Here is a 15,260-nt window from a genome sequence, read left to right as displayed (position 1 = left end):
TTTACGTGTGTATGTTTGTCCTAAAATAGAGCGTAATACTGGCTTTCTCAAAAACTCCATAAGATGGAGAAGTTGCTCATTAGCCATCGCATTTAGTTGAAGGCTGCAGGTAACTTTTTTCACCCTGTACTTATAGTGATGGGAAGTGTACAGGAGAAAGGATACTAGGGCTTAATTTTGGGGCTGTAAACTTGCTCGCGAGCATTGCCTTTGGGTTAATGTTGACAAAAGGATGGTGGGTAAATACTGGCATGTGCTGTAATGCTGGAGGACAGAAACATTGCATGAGAAGCAGAGCTGTTCGTACATAATTAACCAATCTGTAATTATAATGCAAGATCATACTTGCTGTGTTCCTTCCTATCATCCCTTTTCTTGTATAATACAGGTCATTTTTGTGGTTGCTTGAACCTGGGACCAACTGATGCTCCTGCAGCATCTGCACTGGCTCCCCAGCTGCTGCCACTCCGGATGCTCTAGCAATAATGAATTCAAAGCCCTGAAACTGTTGCTAGAATCTGTGTCTTTAGGCAATTTGCTCCACCTACTTGGCTCTAGTTCTCCTCCTCGGCTCGGCGCTCACAGCATTGATTCGTAGCTTTTTCCTCTTCAAAACTCCCATTAGCTTTGCTGGGTTCAGTGCTTCACCCTTTAAATTTTCACAGCTGAGCGTCGTCTCAGCGGAAGTCTGGCAAGTTGTGGGTTTTGTGGTGTGTTTATGTTCTGGTTTCTGGCTTTAGGTTGCTTTGTTTCATATCAGGATTTCTAATATTATCTTTTGGAAGAAATATTTAGGCTTGTGATAGAAAAGGTTAAAGCAGATAATTCCTTCAAACTCTCCATCTCCTGCTTGGCACATGGGTTGATTTATTTTGACAACGGTAGTTTTAGCTCATTTTCATGATGTGCTGCTGAGTTGCTGCTATTTCTCCTGCAGCCTCGGTGGACCTGACAACTCCAGGGGTGGAAATGAGGGAAAACGCAGAGATTTTTCTTTTTTGGGTGGGTATTAGTGAAAGCAGACAGATAAAATAGATGTATGAAGTGGATTATTCAGGTGTGAAGTTTGAGGGCAATATGAACGATTTAAGTCATGTTTTCTGTCTGCGGTTTGAGTTCCGTGCATGTGTTGAGCGAAGTCGCTGTCTGGTGGCAGCGACAGGTATTCTGAATGATCATCTTCACCACCACTCTGCTCTCCAGCACTGCTGGAAACCCACCACCTCCACAGCAAAGGATTGCAGTGTACAAATGCACACAAAGCGAAAGAACTGGGGGAGAAGGGGACACAGTAATTGGCAAAATTATTTAGGTTCTGCTCCCTAAAATCCAAGTTTCCAAACTTTTGGTTTTTTCTCAATTTCTGAAGCGGCTGCTGGTTGAGAAATGCAGCTGCAATGGGTCAGTGTCACTGGTGTAGCCTCCTGTTGCTGGCATGCTAAAGCAAATAGTGATGTGACATCAAAATTAATTTTAATCTGATGGGTCATTCTCATTCCTTGATACTGATTCGTTACTTCATTTAAAAAAAAAAAAGGCAAAAACAAAACAAAAAAATCCCCTTGACTCAAAAGGTAAAGCTTAAAATAACTTTCCGTTTGGAGTCAGTCATTAAATGCTGTAAATTACATCTCTCAAAAGAATTTAAATACTTGAGAAGCTTATTTCCTTTGGGGAATTAGACATAATGACTTCTTTTATTGTCCATGAGCTATCATATAAACCAATTGGCGGTTTATATATCTTTCCTGTAGTGGAGTTACTATATATAAAGTTGGCTTTCTTTCTACAGTTTCTGCTAACTTGCTAATTTAAGAGCCTAGATTACCAGTGTTCATAAAAAAAAAAAAAAAAACAAAAAAAACAAACCAAAAAAACCCAAACAGTTTTCCTAAATGTAAGCCATATGGTAGACTTTTTTTTTTTTTTTGCTATGTATTCCTGCCTTTGGAAGATAGTGGCTTCTAAAAGGTCAATTTATTGCATACTGAAAGACATCAGTGCATTAATTTATTATTATGTTCTTGCAGCTTGCTGGGTAGTGTTAAAAGGAAGTGGAACTGCTTTAAGGATTCAGTCAAATCCACAAAGTTCAGGCTGTTCTGCTGAACAATTTGTCTGGCCAGTAACGACACAAGCCTGCTGAAAAGTCTTCTGGATACCGCCTAGCCTGGCTGGCACCTTGCTTGCTTCTGTATTTCGGGTGTCAGCTCAAAAAGAATTGGGCAGCTGCTTCTTAAACCACGCACAGCGATTTCAAAAGTCGTGTTACAAATCATCAACTTTTAAAGTTGGGTGTCTTTGCTCAAGCATTATCCTGCGATGAAGTGGGGTAGAGAGAGCTGTTAGCTTTGTCAGCAAAGAAGTGGTGCCTACATCGTGATGGATGATGTTCACGGTGGTTGGCGAGTTATAAAACAAAGCACTCGGTGTGATCTGAAGCAATTGGTCACTGGGTTTATATAGAAGCTGGCGGACATGACACAGCCTGACCTTCCATTTCCCTTTCCTAAGGGCAAAATTATGTTTATTTTCCTCCGGTCCCATGCTGTGCTCAGTGTATGCTGTTATGGTGACCCTGCCCTTCTTCATTTTACAGCCAGGAATCTTCTCCTGGCAAAATTATCTCTCAGACCAGATGTCAGGAAGAAATGTTTTACGCTGTGGGTGGTGAGGCGCTGGCCCAGGTTGCCCAGAGAGGTGGTCGATGCCCCATCGCTGGAGACATTCGAGGTCGGGTTGGACGGGGCTCTGAGCAACCTGACGGAGTGGGAGATGTCCCCGCTTATGGTGGGAGGGGTCGGACTAAATGACCTTTAAAGGTCCCTTTCAACCCAAACTAATCTATAATCCTGTGATTCTGTGAAAATTCGAGGTCTTTGGACCTTTGTTTAGGTTTTGCAGATGTCCAGCAACCAAGAGCAGTAGCTCCCTCTAAGCTCTGGACGTGTCTCTGCACACACGAGGTATAAACCATCCATATAACCTGGGGCAGTAGAGCCAACGCTTTCTGGGCACTTCAGGTTTGTGGTTCCATCTCTTCTAGAAATGTAAATTCTGGACAGATGTATAGTGCCCAGCTGAACGAGTCGTGCTGCACCCTGCTTGCCTCCTTGTTTCGGCTAGACAACCTTCGTGCTTCGTGATAAACTGCACTCTTAATAGTTTCTAGTGTTTTAGGAACTGACTTGATTTCTTTCTTATGTGATGGTGACCACTATTGATACCTTCCCATCCAGGCAAGAACTGGGACCTGAGCGCAGCCCTGAGTGACTTTGAACAGCTAAGGCAAGTGCATGCTGGCAACCTACCCCATTCCTTCAACGAAGGACGCAACTATAAACCCCCTGAAAAAGAGGCAGCCCGTCCCGGGCGACCGCCGCTCCAGCGGCAGGATGATATCGTGCAAGGTCAGTGTCACAAAAATGATACAGATCAATTAAATCTTATTTCTGGTGCCTGAAATGTTTATATGCTGGAGCAATCCAGCCACTTGCAACCGAAAAATACTAGCTGAAGGCAGCGATTTGATAATTGCTTCTGCGAGGTTTGCTGCTTCTGCACCATTGAGGTGTTTTTTTCATCTTCCTTCTCTTCTCAGAAAAACGCTTGTCTCGAGGCATTTCCCACGCCAGCTCGACCATCGTCTCCCTGGCCCGGTCCCACGTCTCCAGCAACGGCAGCAGCGAACATCTGCTGGAGATGCCCATCTGCACCTTCCAGCTGCCTGACCTCACCGTGTACACAGAGGACTTCCGCAGCTTCATCGAGCGAGACCTCATTGAGCAGTCAATGCTGGTGGCGCTGGAGCAAGCTGGTAAGTGCTTTTTTATTGCTACACTGTGGCAGTGGCAGTTTTGCAGCAGTACCAACGGGAACAAGCCTAAGGCTGCAGAGAAGCAAGCCCATTGCAAGGATGTGTATCTGATAGGTATTATTTCATCCCTTTTTATAGCGCGGTGCAAGAGTTGAGTAAGAGCCTGCTTCGCTTTGCCTGCAGACACTGAATGTAAATAAATGGTGGATGTTGTCATCGCTCATGCAGCTGAATGGTAATGCTCAAAAAAAAGTTGCATTATCTCACCCCCTGAGCTTCCCTGTGCCCTGCGCCATCCCATCAACCTTACTGAGAGAAGGGGGAAAAAGAAATTCCTGCATAACACAAACAGCAGCTCATCACTGCTGACAAATATTAGAAGCAATTACAAACATTTGAGATTGATGATGCATTTTACATGCAGGAAAACTCATGTGCTGGCTTTCTGTTTGCCTGGAGAGGAACCACCTTACGAGTGCAGATGGTTTTGTTTTCCAACATGCTGTTTTCTTCCTGAACAGTTGCTAGGTGATCTCTAAATAAGATTTAGAGTGGGAATGAATGGGACCTCCGTGCTGGCAGAGAAAACCTAATACATGTTACCAGGACAGCTTACATGGGGTGGGGGGCAGAAGGACACCAGGCAAGATCTCAGGAGCCTTTACACCTCTCCTTTGCTTCTGTCACCAATGCATATACCTAGAAAACTATTCCTTCAGAGAAAACATATATTCTTAATGTAAAATTTTAGCCCTCTTCTGCTCAAGTGTTCCTGTAATACGTATTCTCATGTTTTGGAAATGAACACTTGATCCAAGCGATCTTGTTACAGCAGCATTGCTCTTTGTTGATGGCGAAGCTGTCGTGTCTAATGCAAATAAAACACACTGATCTACATCTGAGCAGAGTCAGAGGGGTATTGGATTGCTGCGTTTCAGCATAAACGCTGGGTGAGGGAACCAGGGGTGGCTGTGCTTTTTCATCCATGTGCTGGAGATGCTTCCTGGCATGCTGAGACAACGTTAACATAAAGTAACTGATTTTTAGAAAATGCCTTTTGAAGACTAAAGTGTATCTGCATTATGTATGTGCATTTGTTATAAATGGGTGTTTATCTTTATTGAAGGGCTGTACTGCATATATAGAATATTCCAAGTGTAATTCAAAGTAGGGTTTTGAGCGTGGTGGTGTGATCTACAGTGACTCCCGTTATTAATTTAGTATGTGCTGTCCTTAGGGGATTAAGCAAATATTTTATAGAGCAATAAATGTTCAGATACTCTTCTCCTCCTGTCCAGAGATCCCTTTACCCCACTGTGATGGAGTAAGTGCGCTTTAAAGTGGCTGTAAATTGTAATGACATCCTCTTAAAGCTTTTAATGTGCTCAGTTGTATGAAAAGGTCTTGGTGAAGCTCAAAATTTGGCCCTTGCCACAACCTGAGCGTTCTTTGTCGCAAACCTAAATGGATTAAGCTTTGCCCTATATTTTGAAGATGCAGAGTGGTTTTTCTCGTTGCACACACGGAGGAGCAGTCGGCGGTGCCTTGCCCAAGGCTATTTAAAAAAAAAAAAAATAAAAAAAAAATCAGGAAGAAATGAAAGAAACCCCTGGGTTTGATGGCTTTGCCTTGGCTCTTAGGTCAGGCTTTCTCCCTGGAGTCAGAGACACAGTGCCAAGCATGCCTTCCAAAGTCCCCCAGCCTGTTGGCAAGAAACCTCCCACTTCGCACTTGAGCCTAATGTTTAATAAACATCTGTAGGTGGACTATTAAAAGCTGCTGAGTTAAGAGATCAGCGTGCTTGCTTTGCTGCAGGAACAACATCGAAGGAACAGCAAACGGGTTCCTCGTTCTTGGGGCATAAATGTCCTGTGTCTCAGTGGGCAATCAAAGAAATAGGTGCCTTGGTGATGCATCACCTAGGGTTTGAGAAGCTTTTCAGCCTGGGTTTAGCCCATGCATGAGCAGAGGCACGTGTGTACACGTACCCCTCTCTGTCTTACCTACCTAGTATCCGACTTGCAAATATTTTTGCCCATAAGTCATTGGCCAGACTGGTTCCCTTACCAGGAGAGACGAGCTCAGGTCTGGGTCCACCTTGCTTCAAAAGGCAGGTGAAACCTTCTCAGAAGTTGGGTGCTGGGCTCTGCCCATGGCGCAGGACCACTGCTGTGATGCCTTCGGCCCCTCTGCTGTCATCCTCAGTAGCAAGACTGGGAGGCTGAGCCTGTGCTGTGGAGGAGGACGACTGAGTTCTTGGTGAGATGCCTGCTGCCGTGGGTTGCATCGTTTTGGCAGGCAGAGCGATAGCAGGGTTGGTTGGAAGCCTTTGATTCCCATCCTTTCCGAAACATGGGAGAAAGTAGCTACCAATGTGTAAATGCACTCGGAACAAGCTTTTGTTGCTGCCAGATCCTGAAAGAAAAATGTTTTCTGCAGGTATTGCTTTCATCAAAGAGATGGGGTCCAGATTAGATAAGGAGACTACAGATGAATTATCTCATTTTAGCTACATGAAGTGAGCTTGCTTCAGCATAGATGCCATTTTTTTCTAGCTGCTCTCCTTTTCTGGTCTCTTTTTTAGCTCAGTTCTAGGTGGTGAACCTGCTCATTCACCACCACCGGTGATTCAGCAGCGGGGGAAAGCCCCAGTGGTCTGAGGTCACTGCACAGAGGTCATGGTGGATGTTCATGTTGGATCTGTCACGTCAGCCCAAGGAGCACAAGGCCAAGTCATCCCCAGGAATACTACCTTTGTCACGCAGAGAGGATGGCCTTGTAATTAGGGCGCTGGGTTCCCTGGTAGCCTTAGGGGAGCCATTTGGTTTTTCGATGAGTCAATCCATGTCTTCGGGCTGGGAGGAGCACCGTCTTTGTTCCTTCCTATCGCTGTGACCTATTTAGATGGTTCCTGTTAGAAGAAACGACCATCTTTTACCAAATATACACCTTTGGGTGTAGGTTCCTGATCTCTGCTGGGATGAACAGAAGTTCTGTAGCAAAACCAGCAGCGGGGCAAAACTGGACCCTGTAAGAGTCATGGTGCTGGATGCAGAGGAAGTGTCTTGGTGCCAGTGGACTCTTTCAGATGGGCAGAAGCACTGTCGCTGACCTCGCCGCTCAAGCGATGATTACAGGAAGATCCCCTGAATCCAGTGTTCTTTCTCATAGAGCTTTCAGGGTGTGTTCCTAATAACCACATGCAGAGAAATATGTTGCTTTAAATACTTCTAGGGGGCCTCTTGGCATCTGCACCACCTTGATAGGAGCAAAACATTCAGAGAAGGGTTTGGGGAATGTGGTTTCTTTCAAGATGACTTCTCTTGCGTAACTGGAAATCTGTACAAATTACTCTGCCTGCCTTGCTGGAGATGTGCGTGGCACGGCGTGACCGCACGCTGCAAATAGAAATGCCTCCCCAAGGTGTGTCCCCTCTGAATCTGACCCGACTCAGCTCAACGAGAGGTTGCACAACCTCCGAAGCACTGACTGGAGATGCAAACACCCCAGAGCACCCCACCCTGGCTGTTGAGAAGAGCAGCAAATCCTCCAGGAGCAATGTGAAATGGATTTTTAGAAAAAACGAGCAGCTCAGCGCTGCCTACAGTAGCATTACATTTTGGTTAGCTTTTGTGAGACGCTGTTTTGCTGCTCGGTTTGCTCCTCTGGCCCCATGCCACTTGGCGCGGGCTTGTGACTTCACTGTGCCAGGAGCTATATTGAGTGAAAATAGCCGGCTTTTCCGAGTGGAGCTATTGTCCCGAGGCTGTGTACTAAACACTTTTCAACTCCAATGGGTTCCTTTCCCGATGCTGAGAAAAGAAATTACCCGCCTGGCGTTGTAGTTAGTGCTGCGTTTTTATGTTTTCCTGTGTTTATCAGTGTTTAAAAAACAAATTTTCTGTATTTAGCTCTTCCACAGCTGCTGTTGCTGAGGTTGTGCAAACAATTTCAAGAAATCCTGTGTTTGAGAGCCGGGGTCCCTGGCAGGGACCTTGCTCGGGAGCAGGGAGAAGTTCATTAGAAATGCTGGGAACAGGCTGGTTTTCTGCAAGAGCAATTTAAATGCAGCTCGTTGGAAGTCTGAACAGCATCTATCAGCCAAAAAAATGCCTCTTGCACAGGATGTGCGACAGAAAAGCTACTGGAAAAAGTTGCAGCCAAGGAAGACAGCGCCTGTTTTTGAGGGCATAGCAGAGTAAGACGCAGGCTGGGTTGTAAGTTCAAAGTCCTAATTCAGCCCAACTCCGTTTCCTTGATAAATGTTTAACCTCCAGTTGCACCATACTTGACTGCAGTGTGTATGTTAATTTTTTCCCAGCTTCTATTTTTAGATGCTCTTGGATTACTACAAGTGCCTTATTACTAAAAAGCTGCTATTTTTAAACAGCGTAAAGCACTGTCAGTTTGTATTTTCATTGGTAAAGCTGCTGGGATCAGCAAAAGTCCCTGTGTACCTAAACCAGTGAGCAAGGAAAAAATCACTGTCGTGAGATGGTTTAAATAGGGGTGATTTGGTTATGAGAAGAATCAAAAAGAGGTTAACTGGAGAAGCTGTCGGGCACCATTTGTGACAGGCATTTTAGGAGGTGTTTTCAGCCTGGTGGTTTTGGGGGGTTTGAAATAAGTAGGGTGGGGGGAGAAATGGAGAGGAGGAGAGCGCTGGTCTGGGTTCAAGTCCTGGCTGGGCTGGCTCCTATTTCTAATTAATTCTAATTTGTGTGACCTTAAGTTCAGCCTGGCCATTTCCCTGCATCGCCATGAAGTTTTGCACTCCAATCTTCCTTTTTTTGTTGCTTTATTACCATCTTGAATTCTTCCTTCTTCCAGCTGCGGGATGGGTCTATAACTGCTCATCTCTTTGGGTGCTCCCCTGCAAATTAAGAAGATTTCAATCCTCATTGGTGTTTTTTGAAGGGATGAACACAGTAGTCCCATGTTGTGTAATGGGCCCTGTTTTCATGCTCTCAAATATTCCCGCAGGTCGTCTGAACTGGTGGGCGAATGTGGATCCCAGTTGCCAAAGGCTGCTTCCCCTGGCCACCACCGGTGACGGGAACTGCCTGCTCCATGCCGCCTCCCTGGGTAAGAGCTTGACTTAATTCACGGCAGGTGAAATAATAAACCAGTTCACTTCAGACCCAGTAACATGCACCGTGCTGGTGCCACCTCCCTTCGCCAGCTGAGGCTGGGGAAGTGGCTGTGCTGGGAGGAGAGCCTAGGACCATCCTTTGGGAGCAGGACTGAGGGTTTTCCATCCATTCCTGTGGGAAACCGGGATGCTGCCACTCATGCTGGCTGCCGCGGCAGTGGGTGTGCGAGCAGTCATGATGCTCAGGCTCTGTGGGAGAGGAATGGGTTGAAGGAAACAGGGTGTCAGTAGCCTGTGTACTTCTGAAATACCTCTCCCTTTCCATTTGGCAAGTTTCCCTCTATTTCTGAAGGAAATGTGGAATAACGGAGCCACCCCTTCCCTCCTCTTGCGCGTTGAAGTTTCAGGAACTCGGGTTTGTCTCCAGCGACTTCATCTTGTCAAGTGTGCCCATAGTAAATTTTCTGAGGTTTCCAGATTTTGAAATCAGCAGGATTGTGTATTTCCTTCCTATTTGTATTTCAGACACAGCGCAACCACAGTCTTCTTGAATCTGGTCTTGTTTTCCCATCAGACACTGATGTAAAGGAGCGTGTAATTTTGTGAACAAATATTTTGCTGCATCTGTAAGATACTTTAGAGTTGAAAGCAGAGGTGCAGCATCTCCATTTAGCTGCATGAAAACTCGCCACAGGTGGAAAAATGCAGGCTTTGAACCAGGAGTTTTGTTATTTAGATTGAGAAACTTGCATTTCTCTGCCTCTGTTTCCCAGTTTAGCTGCTTCCCCTGGTTCGTGGCAGGTTGCAGGACCTCAGCAGATCGATGGAGCAGTGCCAGCTGCTGCTAATCCTCTGCTGCTGTTTCTTTCCCCCCCTGTGCAGGTATGTGGGGTTTCCACGATAGAGATCTCATGCTTCGCAAATCCCTTTACACCTTGATGGATAAAGGCCTAGAAAGGGAAGCCCTGAAGCGGAGGTGGCGTTGGCAGCAAACGCAGCAGAACAAGGAGGTAGGAACCAGACCGAACACAGTCCTCTGTGCTGAGGAGAAAGTCTTGATAAAATATCCCATGGGTCTGAGAGATGCTTCCTATCATGATAAAGTCTGTCTTGAATTTTGGGCAACTCCCTGCCTTGTGGTACTTCGCTATACCATGACAAGGCATATCCTTTGATCTAAACTATGGTGAAATGCTCTTTATTACAAGGTAGGAAAATTCTTTATTAGAGCCGTGTTACAACCAATATTGATGGAAAACAAATGTTACCTTCAGGCATTTAATATCCAGCAGGATGTGCTGGCCATGCTGGGCTTTTAAGAGAAAAGCAATGCTGTGGTGTAGGTCTCTCCAGCGATAAAGATCAGCAAGATGCGCCTCGGTCAAAGTATGGAGCAAACTCCTTCACCAAAAAAGGAAATTAATGAACTTGCCACATTAAAGGCTTTTCAAAGCTGTGACATGGGCCCCCCCGAAAGCAGGGAGATGACTTTGTCAAGGTAGAAAGTTTTACCAGATGTCCTCACATGGTGAGAGACAGCCCCTCTGTGTTGAGAGGGTTTTGTGAACAGGGTAAACTTTTGTTTTCATCTCACGCTGAAGGATGTTGTTTACTCTCCAGCTTCCTTTTTATTTTTGGAAGGGCACAAAGATTCATATCATGACAATTTGAAAAAATATGTATTTCCCTGTTTGAAATTCCCACAGAGTAGTTAGAATGGTGCATTTTAGTAGAGGATGTAGTACATTTTAGTAAAGCATGTGGTACTGCTGCAGTAAAATGCAGCAGTAGTTGAAGCAGAGTAGTTAATAAATTATCAGAGATTTTACTGCTATTAAAAGCATGCTTTTATGCATCTCTTTAAACTGCATGCTCTAGAATTAGCCATCAGCAAAGTACTGTGACTTGCAGATCTTAAAAGGACTTGAAAATACTCAGGTTATAGGATGGGGTGGTGTCATGCCCTGGTCCTCAGCACAAGCCAAAGATCCCGGCAGTAGATGTGGGATGCAGGTAGTGCAACTGTCCAGGAATTGCACGTACTGCTTAAGCAGTTGGCTGGAAGTTGAGGATGATGAGCTCCTCCTTTCCAAATAAGCTCTGAAAGAAGCAGCCCAGGGTGATGGATGCTGCTTTGAATTTCACAACCCGCTATGGGTGCAATATTCTCCTCCCATGCTTTGCTTCACAAGCTTTAAATCAGCGATGAAAGAATTTGCGTTGACATAACCAGGAGCAGAGACACTTAATACCTTACAGAACAAAGTAGAGAGCTGAACATGCCATCAGTTACTTCTGGTGCACAGCTTGATGGCTTTCTTGGCAGCTTTGAGGACTTAGGATGTTGTGCTTGGATGCTGGAGCTCAGATTATGGAGCTGGGGAAAGGAGGAGGGTAAGGCTGCTGTTGCGTTTCTCAGCTTATGGTCTTAAATACAGGAGGCTTGAGCTTAGCTTTGTGCACAGTTTTGTGTTTTTAAGGTATTTCTCCCCTTCCTTGGGATGGATATCGCTTCTGATACCTTTCAACTCTAGGATTGTGTTGGAAGCAGCTGTTTGAAAAGCTTCTGTGTTAAGGAGGAAAGGTGTAATTCCTGAATCTAATGCTCGATGCAGGCTTTATAAAGTATGGTGGTTGTACTGAAGGCAATGTATTCTGTCGATAGACCGCTATGGATCTGGCTTCAGAGCATCGCAGCTTCTTGAGGAGAGGGCTGTGCCCTGCATGGGTTTCCCTTGCCGTGTCTCCCCAGTAGACTGTGATGTCTCCTATCTCACATGGTGTGATTGCGGAATGGACATTTTGCAATGATAAAGTAAGGAAATATGAGTAAAATGCAGCTTCGCCATGTGTTGAAATAGCAAAGCAACCCTTGAATTGAATATTTATAGATGCTATGGTGTCTTCATTGTTTTCTGAAGGAAAATAAATTCTGTATTTTAGCTAGTCCAATTATCTGTCCCACTGTCTCTTGTCAATAGATCATGTCATGTTTAACACTGGAAGGATTTAGTGTAAGAGTAAAGGTTTCCTCTCATTCTGTGGGTTGAAATGTTTACTTCCACCCTGCAAAAAGGCAAACTTCCGTTTCAGGCAGGTTATCTCCCTGGCTGGCTTGAGAACACAGATTTGGAAATGTGCACTTTTTTGCATAATATATTGATTATTTTTGCATAAATCCATAGAGAAAAGTTGTGGCTGTGTGCATAAAAGTACGCTGCAGAGATTGGAAAATACTGTCTTCGAAGATTTCGGGTTTTATTTGCCATTTTCCAGTCTGGTCTTGTTTACACTGAAGAGGAGTGGCAGAAGGAATGGAACGAGCTGATCAAGCTGGCATCCAGCGAGCCTCGCGTACACTACGGCACCAACGGGGGCGGCTGTGGAGGGTACGTGGAGGGGACTGAATTAAAAAAGAATACATCTAGATGTAAAACTCAACAAATACTTTCCTTCAGTGTACAGCTCGGGATAATTCTGAAGGGCAGGTCAAGGGACAAGGCTGGGGATTGCTGCTTTGGTCCAGCTTGTAGGGTTTTAAGGGGAAGGATTGAAGGATTATGGGGAACAACGAGAAGTCCATAAAGCATCACAGGAAATTATTTAAATGCTGCCCAACCCTTTTTCATGGAGTAACGCATACACTGAACAGAAAACTAATCTTTTCTCGAGTTTCATCGTGTTGATGGCTCCAAATCGAGAGTAAGAAACAAGAGTTGAGAATTTCTGCAGTGCTCACTGTGTATTTCAAGGGCACTTTATTGCCGCAGCCATCCCAAACAAACACTACTTTTGAGGCTCTTTAGATAAGAGACTCCCAGAAGTGCCAAGCAGCAATGTGGTATTTCCTGGGTACAACCCTTGTCTTGGAATAGGGCATTTTGGGGAGATCTACATCTAAAATCTCAAATTAGAGCCAAGATCAAACTTAGTGCTGTTAATATGATCTGCCTCTACGTGGCTGCCTATAAAGACCTCATCCTGCTTTTAAAAGCAAGGATTAAATACTCAATGGGTGAAAATTAATTTCTCATTTCCCACAGTGTTGAAAGCTCTGAAGAGCCGGTGTACGAGAGCCTGGAGGAGTTTCACGTCTTCGTCCTCGCCCACGTGTTGAAGAGACCCATAGTGGTGGTGGCAGACACGATGCTGCGGGACTCGGGGGGAGAAGGTAAGAATTGCACTCTCTTTTAAAAGTCTTTATGAATCATGCATGCTCAAACTGTGTGTTTGCACTCTACCAGCATGTTTTCACAAGGTCTTTTTGCTCAATGAAGCTGGATCTTGAATCGGAGAGCAAAGGACGGGGTGCGTTAAACTGCTGCAGGGTGCCGTGGGTGATTCCCATGTAGGTCATGAGAAACACAGCTCAGCATTGCAGTCTGATCTTTTGCTATTTCTAAGAGCATCCACATGATGGGGGTTTTTTCTACCTCTTTTGCCGCCGCACATGTGTGTACAGATGGGAAATTCCGTTCCCTGCATGTCATATTTTCCACTAGCAGACTTAATTTCCTGTCAGAAAAGATTAATCAATTACCATCATTCTGTATGCAGATTTTAAGTTGTCTTGTGGAGGAGTGAAGAAGGGTTTTTTTATAGAAAATACAGGCTCATTTTGCAACTGTGTTCCTCCAGATGTAAAATAGATGTCTATTTTGGGCTGTGGGGGTTTTTTTTAGTGTCCCTTGAGCTGACAGATGATTGCAGGTGAAACCTTGAATGAAGCAAACAGCTTGTTCCGGAGCAATTTCAGTATAAACAACTCTTAACTCTTTAACCTGTTATGAAAACTAACCACCCTGATTTCTTTCCAGCCTTTGCCCCTATTCCGTTTGGAGGGATCTATCTTCCCCTGGAAGTCCCAGCCAACAAATGCCATCGTTCTCCATTGGTCCTGGCTTACGACCAAGCACATTTTTCTGCCCTGGTATCCATGGAGCAGAAGGAACCCACAAAAGATCAAGGTAGGTGATAAACAAGATTTATATCAATATAGCATCGAGAGCAGTCCTGCAGAGAAGGACTTGGGGGTACAGGTGGGTGACAAATGGGACCTGAGCTGGCAATGTGCACTGGCAGCCCAGCAAGCCAACCATCTCCTGGGCTGCGTCACCAGCAGCACGGCCAGCAGGTTGAGGGGAGGGGATTCTGCCCCTCTGCTCCACTCTGGTGAGACCCCCAGAGCTCTGCACCCAGCTCGGGGATCCTCAGTGCAGGAAAGACATGGAGCTGTCAGAGCAGGTCTGGAGGGGGAACACAAAAATGATGCGAGGGCTGGAACACCTCTGCTATGGAGAGAGGCTGAGAGAGTTGGGGTTGTTCAGTCTGGAGAAGAGGAGGCTCCGGGGAGACCTTGTTGTGGTCTTTCAGTACTTATAAGAAAGATAGGGACAGACTTTTTAGTAGGGCCTGTAGTGATAGGACAAGGGGTGATGGTTTTACACTAGAAGAAGGGAGATTCAGACCAGATGTCAGGAAGAAATGTTTCATGCTGCAGGTGGGGAGGCACCGGCACAGGTTGCCCAGAGAGGTGGTCGGTGCCCCATTGCTGGAGACATTTGAGGTCGGGTTGAACGGGGCTCTGAGCAATCTGATCGAGTGGGAGACATCCCTGCTTATGGCAGGGGGGGTCGGACTAGGTGACCTTTAAAGGTCCCTTCCAACCCAAACCATTCTGTTATTCTATGATGATTCTATGATCCCAAGCATTGGCAGTCGCCGTGTGATTTGGCATGACACCAGTTGCCATAAGAGGTGACGTTGTACTTGGCGGGCACTCGGAGCTTGGCTGCCCATGTGAAAGGTTTGTCCTTTCAGGCATTAAAAGTGAGCTTTCTGTCCCTCATGCAGCTGTGATCCCCCTGACGGACTCTGAGCACAAGCTGCTTCCTGTGCACTTTGCCGTGGATCCCGGGAAGGAATGGCAGTGGGGAAAAGATGACAGTGACAACGTCAAGCTGGCCAGGTTGGTTAATGGTAAACCGGAGCAGTCCCAGCTGGAGGGTTTGTGGCTCTGTCCCCAGCTGGGGATTTCTTGTGTCTGGATGAAATTTATACTCAGGGTATGAACTTATTCAGTGGGGATGGAACGGCTTTTTCTTTTACTTTATTCTCTTCTGATGCCCTGATTTCGGTACATTTTGGGTAGGACTGTGACATCTCATGAGCTTCATTCCCACAAGGTGAAGAGTTGATTGCTCCAAATCCTAGAGCTCCAGACTGGGCGTAGCTCAGAAACAAGAAGCAGCAGAGGATCGGCTGTCATATTTACACAAAAAGAAGTGTATTTTTTCCATTCCTCTCTCCCCACTCAAAGATGACAAGTATCTCTGAGCGTGGGCCCTGGAA

The 15,260-nt window shown here is 45.6% G+C and overlaps 1 protein-coding gene across 9 annotated transcripts in view; it reads left to right on the top strand.

Moving 5' to 3' along the window:
* OTUD7B (OTU deubiquitinase 7B) overlaps positions 1 to 15,260 on the top strand; it is a 38,267-nt gene that overhangs the window by 15,933 nt on the left and 7,074 nt on the right. For all 9 annotated transcript variants that reach the window (XR_007506702.1, XM_049805589.1, XM_049805586.1 and 6 more), the window contains 8 exons: positions 3,240 to 3,410; positions 3,602 to 3,817; positions 8,801 to 8,902; positions 9,792 to 9,919; positions 12,186 to 12,298; positions 12,953 to 13,080; positions 13,727 to 13,876; positions 14,763 to 14,877. Coding sequence is in view for 8 of the 9 variants with exons in the window: in XM_049805589.1 (XP_049661546.1) it covers positions 3,240 to 3,410; positions 3,602 to 3,817; positions 8,801 to 8,902; positions 9,792 to 9,919; positions 12,186 to 12,298; positions 12,953 to 13,080; positions 13,727 to 13,876; positions 14,763 to 14,877 (1,123 nt within the window). In the remaining variant the exon portion in view is untranslated. The remainder of the gene's footprint in view (positions 1 to 3,239; positions 3,411 to 3,601; positions 3,818 to 8,800; positions 8,903 to 9,791; positions 9,920 to 12,185; positions 12,299 to 12,952; positions 13,081 to 13,726; positions 13,877 to 14,762; positions 14,878 to 15,260) is intronic.

Source organism: Accipiter gentilis, chromosome 7 (genome assembly GCF_929443795.1).
Source record: "Accipiter gentilis chromosome 7, bAccGen1.1, whole genome shotgun sequence".
Classification (NCBI taxonomy): Eukaryota; Metazoa; Chordata; class Aves; order Accipitriformes; family Accipitridae; genus Astur; species Astur gentilis.
The sequence above is the reverse complement of the archived record's forward strand: the minus strand, read 5'-3'. Positions and strand labels throughout refer to the sequence as shown.